General features: G+C 38.3%; 1 protein-coding gene across 1 annotated transcript in view; it reads left to right on the plus strand.

Moving 5' to 3' along the window:
- LOC126176569 (proton channel OtopLc-like) overlaps positions 1-21,094 on the plus strand; it is a 180,132-nt gene that overhangs the window by 84,759 nt on the left and 74,279 nt on the right. Inside the window, exon 8 of the mRNA XM_049923730.1 lies at positions 11,897-12,005. Coding sequence (XP_049779687.1) covers positions 11,897-12,005 — 109 coding nt within the window. The remainder of the gene's footprint in view (positions 1-11,896; positions 12,006-21,094) is intronic.

Genomic DNA, 21,094 nt, shown 5'->3' on the forward strand with positions numbered 1-21,094 from the left:
TGCTACGGTCAGGTGTCACCCCACAGGAATGACCCACTAATAGCATTAAAAAGTAAAGTGCCATCACATCCCAGCCAACTACTTGTTCAGTTACAGATTATCTTGTAGACAACTGCTTCATTGTGGGATTGTGCTGCTAGCTTGTAATCTGTGTCATTTTCTTGCATATATCTAATTTTTTTCTCACCCAGCTTGCTGATTACTTTATATTACTACTGCTCACTTGGATGAATGACAAGATAATTTATCATTGTTTTAGCTGAAACAGTAATAAAGAAGTAGGCATAGGCTTGCAATTGTGAAACAACAATGGAATGGTGCAAAACAACATTATTCGTGATTGGCACATTTTATACCTAGGTGTTCTTGCTTGACGGTTAAGGGCAAAACAAGGAGTGAGACACTACTGAAATTCTGTAAAGTCATTCCAGTTCCCACATTATTGAATAGAGCAGAAAGTAGGATGCTGAGAAAGATCTGCAGCAATGAGAAGCATCAGAAATGAAATTTCTAAAACCTGTGAAAGGTTGCACTATGGAATACAAAATTAGAAATGAAGTAATATGGGGAGAAGTAGTGGTGCAGCCAGTAACCCAAAAGGCAGTCCAATACAAAAAAAATTGGAGAGAATGTATACTTTGTACTCCACCACATAGACATCTAAAAACTAGAAATTCATTATAAAACGTGAGGCAAGTAATGAGTGGGAAGACTAAGGAACAGATGGTGAGACCATAAAGGCCCTAGGCCTCACCCTGGAGTGGCAGAGGAAGAAGAGGGAGGAGAAATGATCTTGACCCCATTTAGGACTCAGTCTTGTCATCTTGTTACATCAGACTCAAAATGAAATTGGTGGAAGCCCCTGCACAATCCTCAGTTTAATCTTCCATGTGAACTCACAAATTCTCAACTTTGTACATGTCCATTTCAGCATATGCACGGAGCTTGAAATGATCATAACAAATGACTTTTCAACCATGCTCTACCCTGGTCAGCCACACATCACCTGTGAGTGTGAAACCACCCTTCACCACAACTGTGACTGAGCAGCCAGTATCAAGAAGACCACATACAGGCTCATTATTAATTTCTCAACAGATTGGGTGGGGTCCTATGCTGTTAATATGTTAACCCAGCCCCACTATCATTAGTGGCAGCAATTGAGCTGAAACCTCTTGCTGCACTCTTAGAACATCATCAGCTGCTTGTGTTCAGTCCCTCCTTCTGCTGTGGAACATCCCATCTAAAGTATCCTATTGGGCCAGAGAGAAAACCATAATCAGGAATTGAACTTTGGTTTCACTGCACACTCCTTTCAGGTATCATAGCTACATCCTGGTTGGCACCCCTCCGTTGGTCAACGTACCTAAACCCATTGACCTGATATGCTATTTCCTCTAAAGCTTTGAATGTATGAGGAGGCTGTCAGACATTAGCTGTGAACAATCAGGTGGCTTGATACCTTCTAGAATATTAGCTAATACTTTGGTTTCTCTTCCCAGATGACAGAATGTGTGCAGATGTGCATACTCAGTTAACATACTCACCACATAGCCCTCTTACTCCTTGTTCACAATCACAATGCAGGCCAATTAATTACCACATTGTCCTAACTGGAACTATCTTCTTGCAAAACTCTTGGTGGAAGATGGCCATTGTTTCCTCTCCAATCATCGCATTAGCTATTCTTCTTACCAAACTATGTCTAGAATGGGGTTACAACATCTGCAATATTTCCACATCTCTTAACTCAAACACTTGCTTCTGTTTCCTGATGACGGCATATAACATGAACATTTCACTGTCTCGGGTATCAAATTTACCAAGAATTCTTGATTCCTGCTAACAGGTAGCATGAACTAGTGAATTGTTTTCTATTGGCCTGACATCTCTCCCTGTTCTATTTGATTTACGTACTCCTCCAGTACCAAATTTAAATCCATCCTGCTACCCTGCTATATTGACTCAGTCAATAGCTCACTTATTACAACTTCTACATATTGTGCCCTATCATGTAGTACAATCACTGCCTGCCTACTTCCACCTTCCTTTACTGAAAACGACAAATCATTAGCTCTATTGACATAATGTACAGTGGCTCATTTGTAGTGTTTTGAAGACAAGTGATATTTACTAAGCCAGTCAGTCAGGCCTTAGCTCCTGGCTGATGCAGACATCCAGAGAGGCAAATTACATAGCTATTTTTTTCCTCTGTTTTCCTCACAGTATAGTTCTTAAATTTTGTGCATGATTTTCTTCGTAAGAGATTTAAGTTAGTGTTTTGTAAGTGTAACTTCAGACAGTCTGTAGCACAGTTTTCATTTCTTCTGAGCAGCCAGCTAAATAGTTCATTAAGACATCAGCGTCCATTGGTGACACATCAGGAGGGTAGCAAGTTGTGTATCTAGGTTCCTGTCTGCTTTGGAAAATCCAGGATGGAATGTAGCAACATTGTGAAAAGGAAAGTTGCTACTCACCATATAGTGGAGACGCACGAGTGTCCACGTGTGTGTTTGCCATCTAATTTTGACAAAGGCCTTACTGGCCAAAAGCTTTATTCGTGACAGCCTTTTTGTTGTGCCCATCTGTGAATCAGGTGAGTAGCAGCTTTCCTTTTCACAGTATTGGTTCTGTCTGCTTGTATCATTTACTTCTTCAGTTAGTCTTGCTAGGTTGGGCAGGATGTGCACATGCTGCATGTGGATGCAGAAAGAGCTGGCTGCAGTTCGCGAAAAGCTGAATGTGCTATTGACTGTGGTCAGTCACATTCAGGCTGCTGCCTTAGGGTTTAGTGATGGCAAAGAATCAGGCACATTGCATAGGAACCCCAGCTGTCACTTGTTTTGCCAATGGGTTCTGCTGCCAAGGCACTTCCTAGTGTACCCAAAATGGTGGATCCTCCCTCACAGCCAGGTGAGTGGTAGGTGGTAAAGCATTGAAGTGTTTTTCCTATTGGTTTAGGCTGTTATGTAGCTGCTGGCTCGTTCCTTGTAGTTGAAGCTGAATCAGAACACTTGCATGAGGTCTTTCATCTGACACAGTATCCGATGTATTTACCCTTTTATTTTAATCCAGTCGCCATAGTTGATTTTCTTGGAGTAGAGGTCCTGCTAACCAGTGCCTCTGAAATCCTGTGTGTAGCCTAGGGAAGTCTAAACTTCTACATGTTCTCAGCTGTTATTGAAGCAAAATAAGGTAACTTCTACTCATATCATGATAAAGTACATCTATTGCTTTCCTTTTACAAACATATACTTCCTTGAATGGATGTAAAGATCATTAGAGTGACTTGTGAATTAGAGCAGGACACAACTTTTGATATGTCACATGCCTCAAGGACTCAACATGACATTCAAGATTACAATATATTTTATTTTTCACAAAAGCATCTTCTCTTTTGTTTCCATTCTTAGGGAGTGTGGTTTCATGGTTTAATTATCATGGTGGTTCATGGTTTAATTATCAAATTTGGAAGGTGCTGAGGAAGGAGAGGCTGGTGCACTCTCAGTTCAAAAGAGAGTGTACTAATGATGACAAGCAAAGATTAGCACAGATCTATGTGTGATGCATACAACAACTACCACCATCTACATTAGCAAAAGATCCAGCAGAGAACCCAAGAAAATTGTGGTCCTATGTAAAATTGTTAGCAGGTCTACTGGTTCCATACAGTCACTAATTGACCAGTCTGGTGTGGCAGCTGAAGATAGCAAAAGAAAAGCTGAAGTATTAAATTTTGAGTATAAGAAATCATTCATGCAGGAGAATTGTCCAAACATACCATAATTTTCCATCAAACAGGTCCTGTATGGAGTACGTAGTAATAACCATTGTTGACACAGAGAAACAACTTGAAAACAAATAAGATTGGAATCTTAGTTTTGTTTTACAAACATTACTCTGCAACATTGGCACCTTACATAACTTGCATTTATCATGAATCTGTCATCCATTGCAAAGCCTAAAATGACTTGAAAAAAGTGCAAGTGACTCGTGTATATAAGAAGGGCAAAAGAACAGATCCATATAATTACAGATCAATATCCTTAACGTCCATTTGTTGCAGACATCTAGAACATATTGTGAGTTCGACTACAGTAAATTTCCTTGAGACTGAGTAGCTTATGTTCATGAATCAGCATGGTTTTAGAAAGTATCGTTCATGCAAAATTCAGCTTGCCCTCTTATCAGATGGTATACTGTGAACTATATAGATGAAGGGCAACAGGTAAATTATATATATATTATATATATAATAGAAGGAAACATTCCACATGGGAAAAAATATATCTAAAAACAAAGATGATTTGACTTACCAAACGAAAGCGCTGGCACGTCGATACACACACAAACAAACACAAACATACACACAAAATTCTAGCTTCCGCAACCAACGGTTGCCTCGTCAGGAAAGAGGGAAGGAGAGGGAAAGACGAAAGGATTTGGGTTTTAAGGGAGAGGGTAAGGAGTCATTCCAATCCCGGGAGCGGAAAGACTTACCTTAGGGGGAAAAAAAGGACGGGTATACACTCGCACACACACACATATCCATCCACACATATGTGTGGATGGATATGTGTATGTCACTCCAATCCTGGGAGCGGAAAGACTTACCTTAGGGGGGAAAAAGGATGGGTATACACTCGCACACACACACATATCCATCCACACATATGTGTGGATGGATATGTGTGTGTGTGTGTGCGCGCGAGTGTATACCCGTCCTTTTTTCCCCCTAAGGTAAGTCTTTCCGCTCCCGGGATTGGAATGACTCCTTACCCTCTCCCTTAAAACCCAAATCCTTTCGTCTTTCCCTCTCCTTCCCTCTTTCCTGACGAGGCAACCGTTGGTTGCGAAAGCTAGAATTTTGTGTGTATGTTTGTGTTTGTTTGTGTGTGTATCGACGTGCCAGCGCTTTCGTTTGCTATATATAAGGAAACATTCCACGTGGGAAAAATATATCTAAAAACAAAGAAGCTGTAACTTACCAAACGAAAGCGTTGGTATGTTGATAGAGACAATAAACACACACAAATTTCAAGCTTTTGCAACCCAAGGTTACTTCATCAGGAGAGAGGGAAGGAGAGGGAAAGTCGAAAGGATGTGGGTTTTAATGGAGAGGGTAAGGAGTCATTCCAATCCTGGGGTGATCAAAGGCGGAGCCACGTGTGAAAGCACCCACGTGATTTATCAACTGACATGCCTATACTGTGAAGCCCTCTATGTGGGAATGACCAGCAACAAACTATCCATTCACATGAACAGACACAGGCAGACAGTGTTTGTTGGTAATGAGGATCACCCTGTGGCTAAACATGCCTTGGTGCACGACCAGCACATCTTGGCGCAGTGTTACACTGTTCGGGTTATCTGGATACTTCCCACTGACACCAACCTATCAGAACTCTGGAGATGGGAACTTGCCCTTCAATATATTCTCTCTTCCCGTTACCCAACAGGCCTCAACCTCTGCTAATTTCTAGTTGCCGCCGCTCATACCTCACCTGTCATTCAACAGCATCTTTGCCTCTGTACTTCCGTCTCGACTGACATCTCTGCCCAACCTCTTTGCATTTACATATGTCTGCCTGTGTCTGTATATGTGCGGATGTATGTGTATGTGTGTGTGTGTGTGTGTGTGTGTGTGTGTGTGTGTGTGTGTGCACGAATGTATACCTGTCCTTTTTTCCCCCTAAGGTAAATCTTTCCGCTCCCGGGATTGGAATGACTCCTTACCCTCTCCCTTAAAACCCACATCCTTTCGTTCTTCCCTCTCCTTCCCTCTTTCTTGGTGAAGCGACCTTGAGTTGCAAAAGCTTGAAATTTGTGTGTGTGTTTGTGTTTATTGTCTCTATCAACATACCAACGCTTTCGTTTGGTAAGTTACGGTGAGCCATTGTAGGCTGTTAATGGATGTATGAGCACATGGAACAGGTTCCCAGATATGTGAGTGTCTTGAAGATTTCCTAAGTAATGGAACCAGTATGTTATCCTCTAAGGCTAGTGTTCATCAGAGACCAGGGTTTTGTCAGGAGTGCCCTGTGGAAGTGTGAATGTGATAGGATCACTCTTATCTACTTTGTACATAAATGATCCAGCAGACAGGGTGGGCAGCAATCTGCAGTTGTTTTCTGATGATGCTGTGGCATATGGGAAGGTGTCAAAGTTGAGTGACGGTAGTAGGATACAAGACAACTCAGACAAAATTTTGAGTTGGTGTAATGAATGGCAGCTAGCTCTGAATGTCAAAAACAGTAAGTTAATGTGGATGAGTAGGAAAAACAAACTCATAATGTTCAGATAAATCATTAGTAGTGTCCTGCTTGACACAGTCACATTGTTTAAATATCTTGGCATCATGTTGCAAAGTGATATGAAACTCAATGAGTGTTTGAGGATTGTGGTAGGGATGGCGATTGTCGACTTAAGTTTATTGGGAGAATTTTAGGAAAGTGTGGTTGATGCAAGTGTTATGGAGATGCTTTGGGAACTCAAATGGGAATCACTGGAGGCAAGGCAAAGTTCTTTTTGAGGATCACTATTGAGAAAATTTGGAGAACTGGCATTTGAAGCTGACTGCGGAACAATTTTGTGTAAGGACCAAGGATTTAAGATACGAGAAAGACGGGCCGATGCAGAGGCATATTGACTTGCTTTTCCTTCACTCTGTTTGCATGTGGAACAAGAAAGGAAATGACTAGTAGTGGTAGAGCGTACCTTCCACCAAACACTGTACAGTGGGTTGCGTAGCATGTATTGTAGATGTAGAGACTAGCATGTAACCTATGCAACTGCCCATGGGAAAGTGTCTCATTTTTGGAAAATTGCATTTCTAATTCTGTCTCTGCAAGGGCCAACCTAATGTGAAAAGTGCTGGGACAAATTGGCCACAGTGTTCACCAGTATTGTCCTTGATTGAATAGGCTCATAGGCTAACTAGTCCTTTTGCAACCACTGTGCAAATGGTATCTCCCCAGTGGCCACATCTGCAACACCACAAGGGACACACAAGTGGACACCAACCAAAAATGATAGCATAGAAAGCACAGTATACATACTCTCCACCAATAAAATGGTGCCTCAACTGAGAATGCTGTTTATACATTCATATAATATTAGAAAGCCTTAAATAATAAAATACCACCAGTTGGTATCCTTTGCGATCTTCCCAATGTGTTTGACTGCATCAGTTATGTTACACTCTCAGAAAAACTTAAGTTTTGTGGAACTGATGACTTAATGCACAACTGGTTTGAACCGTACTTAACAAACAGTATACAAAATGTTATCCTGAATAATTCAAACAATGTTGTAAAGGTAGAAAATTTTAGTGACTGGGAAGAAATCACAAAGGGAGTCCCACCAGGTTTAATTTTGGGTACACTTCTATTCCTTATACAAGGTGTTAGTGGTATAAATACATATATTATGATAACTGGTACCTTAATATGTACCGACTTCAATGTATTAGTTGCTTTTTGTATGTATCTAACAGTTTTATTGCAGACACATCACATAATTTACTACCTGATGCTTTCTGCACAGTCATAACCACACCATGAAGTACATTACTAACTATATTGTGTCCACATGTCCACACCTCAACACCTGAATTTCTGTCCAAGGGAAAATAAACATTAATGGCTTGCTTGTGCAACACACATTCAAAGGTATAAACAAACCTAAAAACATGCTACTCATAATAGCTATAATGATTAGCGTGCAAATGAAGTGGAAATACTCATGTAATGTCATTCAATATACTGTCCTCAGTTGAAAAAAAAAAAAAAAAAAAAATCTGCAATCTTAGTCCTAGCTTCTCAAACAACGAAGTTCAGCCCCTTTTGCTCTTTGTGTAATTGCTAGTCTTGGAACCAAATGAATCAGCCTCCTTTAATATATTCCATTCTGTATATTTCCACTCAGTAATGTCTTAGGCAATAATTCTTTGGGGTAACTCATCACTTGGCAAGAAAGTATTGATTGCACAAAAGTGAGCAGTAAGAATAGTATGTGGAATTTATCCGCACTCATCACATAGGTACCCCTTCAAAGAGTTAGGCATTTTAACTGCATGATCAGAAAACATATTTTCACTTATGGAATTCATCATAAATAATCCATGACAATATGAAAAGAATAGTGATATACACACCTACAATCCTAGAGGAAAAAATGATCTTTATTACTTATCACTAAAGCTGTCAATAGTTCAGGAAAGAGTACAATATGCAGCAACAAAAAGTTTTGATCATTTGCCCAATAACATGAGATATCTGACAGGTAGCAAAGCAAGTTTTAATCTAACCTAAAGGTATTTCTTCTGGACTACTCCTTCTAACACATGGACTAATTTCTGTTTAGAAACTGATAGCCTGTACACACCTGATAAACAAACTCACTTCACATCATTTTGATAAAAGAATCATTCAAATGTTGTATGGAACATATAACTAACTTAGTACTTGTTGTATGGAACATGTAACTAACTAACTAACATACTACATTACAATTGGGCAACCATATAAACAGAGTAAATAAATAAATAAAATCACAACGGATCTACCTCCACTATTAAGGACATCCCAGCAATTTACTACTATTACCCATAACAGGGCTACCAAGACTATCTAGTCTATGGACAACATCAGCATAAGAATCAGAAAACTTATATCTATGTACAGTAGTTGAACGTGTCTTCAGCATCGCCATAAACAGAATAAGAACTCTCTCTTGTACGGTGATAGAACACATCCTTGGCATGGATATAATATACTATACAGAAACCACACTTGTACACTCCCACGCCATGCAATACTGGAACTTGCAATGAACACTTTGTGTTCATAGCACATATTTCAGCCATTCATTGTGTTCGCTGTACTCGGTACCAGCTACCCGTCAACCACTGCAGGCCACTAAAGCACGCTACTAGTGCTCCGTATATTACACCAGTGTTAAAACAAATATTCTCCTTACCTGGTTGTGGTTGCCCTCTTCTCTGGCCCTCAGTCTGCTCTCCAGATAGACAATGTCAACAACAGCCTGGTCATGCTGTGTGTTGAGTGTTGAGTGTGCAGGCTTCTCAGCTCCACAGCATCCTACATTCCAGATGAACTTCCATTTGCTTGCTGGCCACCAGCCAACTGCTCTCCACTCTGCTCCTTCACAAGAGGATGGCTCTCAGAGACACTTGTGTCAAGTCCTGTGCATAGCATGAGTTCTGTGGTGAAGTGTGCCATCCAAAATCTGCCAAACTCTTGGCTTTAGCAGCAGGAAGTCCAAAAGCGACACTTCACACAGCACAAGACGTATTCTTTTGCATCCGTGTCATTCCTGCATATTTTCTAATGTCATCTATCCACCTCATGTTAGGTTGTTGTTGTGGTCTTCAAGAAACTGAAATTCCCCACCAGTTCAAAAGGAAATTACAAAAATACATTTTTTGCCACTATTTCTACAAATTCTGTGAATATCTGGATTCATGGATTTAAGATTTCTGTTAGCTACATGGCAGGTAGCTTTGGTCACTGTAAAACAAATAGTGATATATTGTAAATATTACTCTGTATTTAAGGATGTAGATAAATATTTTCTTGAAAGATAGCACTCCAATCAAATAAATAATAAGCTACCAACAGCAGATAAACAGCACATTAATGGGGAGGCAGCAGCAATTTCAAATTAGCAGCTGCACTTCTAATTTACTTGACTAAATTTGGCTCACATAAGCATGAGTAGTATTAAGCAATATGGCAATGGTTTATTGTTAATACAATATACAGATTAAGTTTCTATGATTTGCTTGTCTTTTGTTAACATATACTTTCACTCATCCCATATCCCTGAGGGTTCTCTTCTTGATGGGTTCTACAGAAAATGATGAATGAATAAGTCTGAGATGATATAACAGCTGTTGGGTTGCTGATGAAATTGTAAATTTACAAAAGTAAATTATGCAAAAAAAACCTAAAGATGTAGCAGACCTGCTTAGAAACTTGTTTGATAGATGGCTTCTGTGTGACAACTGTGACTTTGCATATGCAAAATGAAAAGTTTTAACTCAGTTTCTATCATTTATTATACATCTGTCTTATTTTAGATACATTATTTAATTCTACTGTATTTGACAGGATGGTAGATTCTTTTTTCACCTAATATTTGTAGTTAAAAAAATAGGAAATTGTAAATATTACTGGTTTTTTGGGGAACTTTTGTCATCGAGGCACTGTTTATGGTTCTTCCCTTTTTTTCTGTGATCTGTACATAACCGGTCAGTACATTTTATGTTTGAACATTTGACCTGTTCTTGTAATCAGGAACTATTGAGTATTGGTTTTACAGCATAATCACTGCAGGTTATTGGGTCTAAGAACAAACTGTCAATAAAAGTTACACTACACATTTAGTGCCTCGTACAGACTTATACTGTGGAAAATAATCTAAAATTGGAAATCAACAGCTCTAGGTGCTCTCGGTCATTATTAAAGTATCCACAAAGTATGATTCAAAATTTAAGTCTGCATAAGCTGTTTTCAGCTGTTTTTATGAAAATTAAGATAATTCCTGCTGATGTTCTATAAACTGTCAGTACTATATACTTGAATGTTTCCTGTTACACTATTGTCGCACAGCATTCAAAAAGCTGTTCAATGCAATATTCATTAACTAGAAGGAACTGGGATATAATTTTATATTTTACAGATAGAGATACTTCTAATTTTTCCTTGTTGATTCTACTGTAGTATGATATTAGTTTTTGTCAATCTAGGTGAAGCTGTTACATTTCAGTGATTTTCATGTGCACTACAAGTCTGCTAAAATTCCATATACTCTTTCACTTTCTGGTATGAGTATGAGAAACTCATCTTTTTTGTTGGATTTATGATGTTTTGATGGAAGACAAAATGGATTTTCTTTTATTTCTGTTAATTTGTCCAAGATGCAGTATTTCATTTTCATAGTAGCTTTACCACCTATAATTAATAAGTTTTGTAGCTCTGGTTTTTAGGTGAATTCACCCTAAAAACACCTAAGGAACACATTGGATATCACTAGGATAGAATGGATACCGGTATTGCTTTGGTCAAGCTGGATGCTTCTGGCAATTAGCTACACAAATAGCCTAGTACCTGAAGCATTCAGATGCAAACCATGCTCTCCTGTGAGCGGTTTTCCAAGTTCTGGATTAAGACTTTCCATAGAATGCTCTATCCAGGCTTATCATGCCACTCAAAGAACAGCACAATCCTCACATTAGTGTGAAAAACATTTTCAGCTAATGTAAGCGATGTCATGTTGAATTGTATAATTAAGATTACAGTCAAACTGTTACTGCTCCCCCCTTCTGTTATCACATAGTCTTCTTTTCTAAGATCCTTCCTCAAGTACCAAATTCACAGGTGACAGTGCTGAAACCTGCATTTGGATTAAAAGTATTAGTTACCTGGTAACCATTTCCCAAAATTCTTTACCTGCCTTTATAAAACTGTTCTTGCTATGCTTAGGATGCAACTTATGGCCTGTAGTGTGAGAGTGCTTTGAACTCCTTGAGTTGCATGATTATTTTTTTCCTTAGTCCCCAAAGCATTCAAACTACTGGAGACAGCTATCTGATGCTATCAGACTCAGTTTTCTTTTAGGTCAGTTTCTTGTAACAGAAACTCTAAGCAAGTAAAACAACTATTCATGTTTCATGTTATTTAGCTTTTGCAGGATCAAAATAGTTGTGGAGCTAAAATCCATTAAAATTCTTATAAGGATTCTTGAAGTACATTGCACATTTATCCAACATTAACTCATTTCTGTTGAACTGTGGGGACCTACCACTGTTCTCACTGTTGCTCATGTACAGTGTTATATTATGAATGAGTATTATGATTTTTTATTGTTTCAGGTATTTGTTGACAATAGTCCTAAGCAGCATCTATGCTGTGTTCCTTGTCAGTGTGGGTCTCCTAATTTATATTTCTGACATTTTCATAGATGTTAGTCCAGTGTCTGAGGTAAGTACTTATCAAACATAATTCTTAAAACAATTAGTTACATAGGCCAACTTTTAGAAATACTTGATTTTATAAACACTATTGGTAATTCACTTTTATACATGTCTCTGAAATGTGATGTCTTGACTTCAATTAAATGAGACCTCCATCCTGCGTGAGACACTATAATACCTCAAAATATTTAAATTATTACTGGCATATGCTTTCTTTTTTTCGCCTTCTGTTATTTTCTACAGTGTGAGCTTTTAGTCAGATCCACATAGACTTTTACATAATAAACAAATATAGTAAAGTTATTCCACAAATACACTGACAAGCCAAAACGTGATGACCACTGCCCACTCATTGCAAGGTTGGATGCCTCCTGGTGGTGTTGCAGGTATGTGATGCTGTAAGAAAAATATGTAAGCTGAGCAGAGACAGATGGGATATTACCCTAGTGAAGATATGCACTGCAAATGAAGAAATCCAATGAAATAAGCAGCTTTTTAAGCCTGTGAACAAATATCTTCAAAACAGTGAAACTGGTCAAATGTTCACATGCTTCTGTCGTGAGCATCTACAGGAAGTGGTAAAAACACAGTGAAACTACCTCTTGGTGCCAAGTGGTTGGACATCCGTGGCTCTTGACAGAACTTGGGGTTTGGAGGCATGTCTGTTGATAAAGCAGGATTGATGGTGATCTGTGGCACCTCTGGCAAAAGAGCATAATGCCTGTGGATGCACATGTGTTTCAGAGTACACCATTCAGCTCACATTGTTGAACAAGGGGCCCCCTACAGCAGATGACCCCTGTGTGTTCACATGTTGGCCTGACAACATCATCTATTGCAGTTGTAGTGGACTTGGGATTATTGAGATTGGACCGTGTATCACTGGAAATGTGTTGACGCGTCAGATGAATGACATTTTTGCTACACCAGGTCGATGGTCATCTCCACAAGTGCTGTCATCCAGGTGAACATCTGCTCATAATGTGCATCATGCCACAAATGCACACTAGTGGGAAAAGTATTATGCTATGATAGACATTTCCAGCACTTTCATTGGACCTGTGCTAGTAATCGAAGACACCAGGTCAGCTGTGGACCATTTTCATCCCTTCTTGCTCAATTTCATTCCTGACAATGATGTCATCTTTCAGCAGTATAATTGTCTGTGTCTCGAAACCAGAATCATGCTCCAGTGGTCTGAGGAGCATGGCAGTGAAATCACATTCATATCTTGGCTTCCAAATTCACCTGATGTGAATCCAATGGGTCCCATCTGTGTCACTATTGAGCACCATCAACGTGTACACATCACGCGTAGATATCTAATGCCATATACGTCCACAAACCTACCAACAAACTGTAGAATCAATGATACACGGAATTGGTTATATATTGCATTACAGAGGTGGTCCAACAGGCTGTTAAGCAAGTGGCCATAATGTTATGGCTTGTCAGTGTATATGTCATGTCTGCAAATCTTGACCTTCCCAACACAACTCAACATATTTCCCAATTTTACCTCTGTTAGAATTACTCAGACATTGTTATGCACAGTTACATTTCTCCATACTGCTTTAATGCTTAAAATAATTTAAAACAGTTGCACAGGGTAGAAAAACAAACATTCATTTGTAGAAACAAATGGATAAGTGAAGAGCTGTGTGTTCAGTACATGATGCTGAGTTTTATAAAACTTAAATGGAGATGGGGTGGGCATATAACAAGATGGATCAAGGATATTCTGTGTTGGGTTCCTTGTGATGAGGAAAGACCTGAGAACAACCTACTGGAAGATGCAAGAAACACACAGAACAAGCTTGGATGTGATAATCTGAAGATCATACTGTAGGAAGGAGACTGGGAAAGGGCTATATCCAGCAATGGATGACAAAATGAAACAGTGGAAGATCTGAGATGTAATGACAATAATATGAAAAGGATAGTTTGCTACTCACTGCATAGAGGAGGCTTTTAGTGGCAGACAGACAATCTGATAAAAGACTGATAGGTATTACTGTAGCTATCAGACTTAACACTTCACATAGCATAGATAGAACACACACACACACACACACACACACACACACACACACACACACACACACACACTCTCTCTCTCTCTCTCTCTCTCTCACACACACACACACACACACACACACACACAAATTCACACATGCAAAACTCACAGACACATGGCCACTGTCGTCTTCAGGCACCTCAGCAACACTGGCCATTCATGTGTGAATTACAACTGTGTGAATATGTGTGTTTCTGTCCACATCTGACGAAAAACTTAGTCTGATAGCTTAAATAATATCTAGCTGTCTTTTATCAATGTTTTTATCTGTCACTCAACATTCCTCTATGTAACTGATTTTGTGCATTATTTAGTTCTTCCTAAATCCCCTCTCACAATGACCTAAAAGTATGTGATCTTAAACTGTCCAGCCAACCAACCAACAATCCAACCATTAGTGATAAAATATTTTGGCATCTAAGTGTAAGAATCCCAAAGTCAGTGAAGAGATTTGTGCAAGATATTTGGTTGCCAACTTTACTTAATACTCTTACTGCATGCTTTTGTAAAATAAATACTTTTTGACCTTAGCTACATTGCCCAAAGTTTTATGCCACATGAAAGTATTGAATGAATGTATGTGAGCAATCATGACTGCAAGCCAACAAACTGATAGAGATTTCTAAATGGAAAGTAAACTGTACCTTTTGGTTAACCTCACTGTGTACTGGTGTCACCTCTCTTTGTTATCCCTCTCAATAACTATGAATTTCACAAGTAGAGTCTCATCCAGTGTGTATCCATTGATTTCTACTTCTGGTACCTGTAAATAATTTCTGTATTTGCAGTTGTGTTATATGAATCTTAAGTAAGAGTTACAGTTTGCACAAGCATTGCCTGTTGGTGGGCCCCCTCATTGGATGAGATAACGATGTATCAAAGAGCAATGCCCTGTTAAGAGGCACATAAGAGCATTTCAGTGGAAGCAGCTATGTCAAGGAGTGGTAGTAGATTTTATTGGATGCAGTTTGTTATTCTTCACTTCCTTCCTCCCTGCAATATATTATACTTAAGACTGAGTATATGAATGTAAATGGACAGCACATTGTGCTACTGTTGGTGCTAGGTTTGCTTCTCTGCCTACTATGTATTCATATCTGAAATGGATTTCCAAGATTTCCACGTGCATTGTCATAGACTGCAACACAGTGTCTCTTTCCCTAGATAAGGGTGGACATTATATTCTGAGTGGACTGAACTGATTTTTCTGCTTGGTGCAGTGTATTGCCAGAAGTTTTCTCAAGGAGTCAGAGGAGGTGATGAATTCTGCAGCTCAAATAGGTCTCATCTGCTCCAGTGCAGCCAAGATGCTTGTTAGTTCACCTTATAAATGGCATACTTGTTGGGTAAATGTATCTCCAGAACACAATCAAATGAAAGGACAGAGCAACCAAAGTTTCGCCACAGTTTCAGTGCTGATATAAAATACTGTAATATAACAGTTTGAAAACAAAATAGTGGGCACTATTTTCTTCTCTGTTGAGTGAATGTAAAATAATTCTAGGCCTATCAGGTTGACAAGTTGCCTCCACTGACAGCTGGATGAAACTCAGTCCAATTAGTCCATTTTCAATGAATCATAGTTTGCAGACAAAACCCTGTATGCCTTATGCAGTATGGGGAGTTGTCTTGTTGACATTGGCAGCTCACTAGTCTCAGAATGCAAACTGACTATATGACTGTTCTTGTATATACCTGTGGCCATCGTAATCTACTCATTGTGTGTCTGTAAAAATGTCATAAAAGAGCAAGATAGGATCATCATACTCATTCTTGTACTCCTCCTAATGTCAGTGTTTTTTTCCCTTTTCTGATCTCTCTTCATTAATAGTGCATATATGAAAGTTATATGGAATATCTTATCTTTTATTCAAGAAGTATTTCATTAAACTTCACTATCCCAGTATTTGAATGACTCCTGAAGATAACAGTGCATTTGGTTTGTATGAAAATATTTTATTTTGAGAAATATTAATGATTTGCAGTATCTACAGATACTATGAGTGTAAATAGTCAATGATGCTAGAATTTTTTTTTTTTTTTTGGGATTGGCACAGTTTCTTTAAAAGACCTCATTCTCCACCTTTCAGCAAACATTTTATTTTTTCCAAAAACTTTATATTCATATGTTATTCATATTCAAAGCTTTTGTATTCCAGAATGTTCCAATCTCAAAATATAATTCTTTCTAAAATTCAGTGTCACAGTTTTGTAGATCAAATATTTATTTCCAAAAATTACCTTTTCTTACGTATCGTAGTACAGTAGTTTGTTAATTATTCCAATTAGAATAATTCATTTTGTAGAAACTTTCAGAATCCCAATGCAGTTTAAACTGCTCTCCCATAAAATAGTGTCTATACTTTCACAATTTTCTAGTTATATGGAACTTATTTCACTGCCTATTGTATTTTTGTTCCTTTTAATTGTCATTAATATTGTGCTAATATATAGAATCAAATAGTTCAGTATTTTACCAGTTTGTAATTACTGTAATATGTGTATTTATAAACAGGCATCATGCACAAAGCCTTGGTTAGTGAATATCCACTACTCAAATGGTAAACACCTATGTAGATTTTTTATTTAAAGTGTTTAGCTAACATGTAAAATTCTGGTAAAGCCTGCAGTGAGTATCACAACATGTATGGTTATTTTGTTGATTAATGATGGCACTTGTGAAGTGATTGAATGTTCTCCAAACTATCCAAATGAATCTGCTTAGTAAGTTACAATGGCACCAACAGTCCAGGTGGAATTGCACAAAAATTATTTCAGCTCTGCAGAACCTACAGTTAAAACACTTCATGGGTCAGGTTATTCAACCATTGGCATATAAATCCTTTTGCTGTGGCTACTGGTTAAAATGCACTCAAACACAAACCAACTTGTCGACGAACATTTGAAGTACATCTTTCTGCTTACTCCTCCAATTGACATAAACCCATGTCACACCAAGTAAGACTTTGATGACTTACGTGACAGCTTCCAAACAGGCACCATTGACTGCTAGGCTGCTTGCCTGTAGGGAGCTTCACATGTTTTTAGGTAACAGCTACAGTGCTAAGTCCTACCAGGAAGTTTCAGTATTGTAGCCCTTCTCAAGATCAAAAAATATATCTTAGGATGTTATCTGTATAGGAAAGTCATTTTAGTTACAGAAATTACTGGCTCGAGTGATTATCAAGGATAGAATGGTATCTCCTGAACATTGGTTATGAGTGAGTGCTTCCTGGATGCTAGGAGCCAAGTGAGATGCAACAACCCATGCATGGCCTTTCCTCCAGACATAGTGAGAACAACATAATTGCAAAATTCTGGAAAATATATGATGCTTTGCTAGCCTCAGGAGATGGTTCAAGATTTCCTACCTCCATGAGTCAGTAAAGTCTGATTTTTTTAGTCTGATTTTATTAGAAACTGATAGGAGAATTCCTGTTGTCTTATTCCTTAGATGCCACAATATGTTGTACAGGATTTGCTTGTAGCCAGGAGCAGTTTCATGAGTCTCAGAGCTAAACTCAGCTTGCTCAGTGAGAAAAAGCAGATGTATTGTTTTCTTTTGTTGAAACAGAATGCCTAACTATCTTCTATGAATGCTTGGTGACAGTAAGAAGCTGGATTCTGTTCTTCTATGGCAGAGATTAAAAAAAATTCACTATTGCCTAGCTGATGTGTTTGGATTTGTTTGGGAATATCCTTGTCTGAATACAGCAGTTACTGATGGTTTGTCACGTTCACAAGAAATTTTCCTAATGATTTCTCTTACTTCTGAGCAATTGTTAGAGCAAATGACAACTCAGTTTGCCATGTTTTTCAATTAAGAGCATCTTTCACAGTGTTGGCTTAAAGCAAGGATATTTCCTTATTTTTTGTTTTGCATATTTTCACTCCTGATTGTCTTATAGCATTATTAGTATTTATTCAGCAGAAGCTAGCATAAGAACATTATGTACAGTAGGTAACCCAATATCTTGCAGAGCTCTGTTTAAGGATCTTGAAATTCTCTCTCTTTCCCCCTCAGGGGCTGTTGCTTCAGAAAGTTCCAGTGTTCAACATTGCTGATGTATTAATTTTTTAAATAAAACATGGAGTAAATCACTTTTTTTGTTTTGTATTATGACTGATATCAATGTACTTTGATGATGTATACATCTCTTGCCAGACAGTCTATGAAAGAGTCTCACACAAACAGTTTCTGAAAGACAGTAATGCAGACTCACTGACTGACTCTTTCTCTCCCTGGTACTCACTATCTCTTACTACTCTTCGACTTACTGCCTCCTATGGCTTATGCACTACTTAGGAAGTGAGTACATTGTTAAAAGTAAGATTTACAAAATAACAATTAAAAGTCTTTAGGTGAATTTCGTTACTTACATAAAAAAAAGGCCCACATATTGCCCTACATGTTCTGATATTCAGTTTGGAAAAGTTTACTTAATTTCATATACAATTTCAATGAGTTTTATGGTACAGCATTTTAAATTACATTTTAGTTCATTGTGAACAAATCACTTTGAATAAAATATTGTTAAGGGTATTATGGATAGCTCTCAAGTAGAGCTATCAGATTTTCAGAAATAGGGGAGAAGTAAATTTTCAAGAATATGTGGTGCAACATGGCTGCACAGTTCATATCATGAAACTTTCAAAGTTATATTATAAACAAATGGCTTACTCCCCTTGCTTGCTAATATCAATCAGGTAACATATTAATGTGAAATTTAATCTGAGATAGTAAACTCATTTGTACTAATTTTTTAAATGACAGTTTACTTCTGGAACTGGGTATAGACATACCAGTATAAAGTCCAGAAAGTTAAAAATTCAAGCTAAATTGATCTCTTCAGAGAATGGTGACATGAGGAAAGAATTTCAGATAGGGATGTGAATGTAGTCCCATTTCTATCACAACACTGACCATCTGGACCTCCTGTCCACCACCAGCTTTTGTGAACTTTGCAGATGCAAGTTATACTTACAACACATTCTCCACTCTTGAAATCATCCTGGCCTCAACATACAGTAACTTAGTATCTGTACACCCTCTCCCCAACTGTTCCCACCCCCTCTGTCCTGTCACATCCTTACAATTAGCCTCCCCTCACCCTCACTGTTCACTGTTCTCTGCTGGCACACCCACCGGTATTTTGCCCTTCTCTGCTCCTTTCCACATCTTATTTTCTCCCCCTCTCTCTACTCTACATCCTTCTGACATTATGTCTTTCAGTCCTGTCCTGCCATCTCTAATCATTGCATGCTCCACCAGTGAGCACCGATTCCTCTTCTACACATACCATGCAGTCCCTCCCCTTTTCCCGCCCCACTCCAGAATGCTGCTCGTTTGACATGTTTCTGGATGGAGCAGCTAGAGATAGCAGTCATGTGACTGTGAGGTGTATACTTGCTTGTGTGAATGTGTATGCATTTTCCTTTTCTGAAGAAGGCTTAGTCTGAAAGCTGAAATGTAATAGTCTCTCCATCGTGCGTGTTTGCAGCTCAGTGTGTCATCTTTACAGTGTGTAGCAATCTACCCATTTCCACATATGAGGAAAGAGTTACTGGAGTGTAAATCATTAACCATTTCCCATGTAGCAGTTTCTGAAAGGGTAGAGGAGCAGAGGGACAAATTCAGGTTTAGAATGTCTTTATTGCAGTGCTGAGTGAAAGCTTAAAACTGGATATTTGATTTGATCTGATTTATTTATTCATCCAGGGATCATCTCATAATGATACAGAATTTTTTATCATAAGATAATAAATATAAATAGCTCAAAATATACATACACATGGAATATATAAGTAGGATTTCATGGGGATGGGGCAGATGCTCAGCCATGGCCTTGCTGAAGGAACCATCCTGGCATTTGCTTGAATTGATTTATAGAAATCACAGAAAATGTAAAGAAGGTGGATTAACATAGCAAACTCAATCCTCTCGAATATGAGATCAGTGTCTTAACAACTGCAGTGTCTCATTTGATTAGACCCTGTGTTTGGAGAACTGCCTCCAGGACCGTAAACTTGCAACTACGCACCATGCACATCTTCATGTCCTGCCCTCAGTCTGCTTGAAAAACTGAGTCAGCATCTCCCTCATGGTGAGTGAGGTGTCGAACTCAGGAGAATGATGAAGCATTGGTATCATGCACTATAGATCTTAATGCATGATTTTCTTATAAATGCAGTACATTGTAATCATGTACTGAAATTCGACAGGGAGTTGTAGTTGTCCCCATTTATTATTAGCCACTGCTGTGAGTCCACCAAGTAATCATTAGTTGTATAGTGTGCATAACTCATGAATACTGTTTTAGCCGCCTTTTTAAACAGATGTATTTTGGTAATCTTTTTCATATACTTGGGCAACTTATTAGGCAATTTTATTCCCTTAAAGAAACTGCAGTTTTGAGTTTTCTGTTTGTTTTTCCTATGCAAGTGCAAATAGGCTCTTGTTCCACATTTCTATATAGAACTATTAGTGAAAGACTTAGTAATATTTTTCCTGATTGGAACAATAGATTGGCAGTTGTACTCAATTTGTGTGGAAAGGATACCCAGTTTTTTAAATAGTTCCTTAGAATGAGCCTGCCTGCTATTTCTAGTTATTATTCTTATTGTTTTCTTCTACAGTTTCAAAAACTGTATCCATGTTTTGTGTGTTTGATACTCAGAAAAGAATCCCATAGCTAAGAAGCGAATGTATATTTGAATAATAAGTCACCACAAGACACTGGCTGTTACAAACTGGTGACAGAATAGCATTATATGCTGGTTACATTCTTTTTGCCAGTGCCTTTGTGTGTTCATTCCATGTTAACTGATGATCAGTATTCATTCCCAAAAATTTTGTCTTTTTTTTGTCATCTTGTAAACATCCTTGGAAGTTTTATCTGCATTTTCTATTCAGAGAATCTGTGTTTTATCAGTGAATGTGATTTTCTGTCATCAGCAAAAAGAATTTTTTCTCCATGTCATACACTATGTGTAAAGGTACTGATACATATTAAGAACCA

This window comes from Schistocerca cancellata, chromosome 3 (assembly GCF_023864275.1).
Source record: "Schistocerca cancellata isolate TAMUIC-IGC-003103 chromosome 3, iqSchCanc2.1, whole genome shotgun sequence".
Lineage (NCBI taxonomy): Eukaryota > Metazoa > Arthropoda > Insecta > Orthoptera > Acrididae > Schistocerca > Schistocerca cancellata.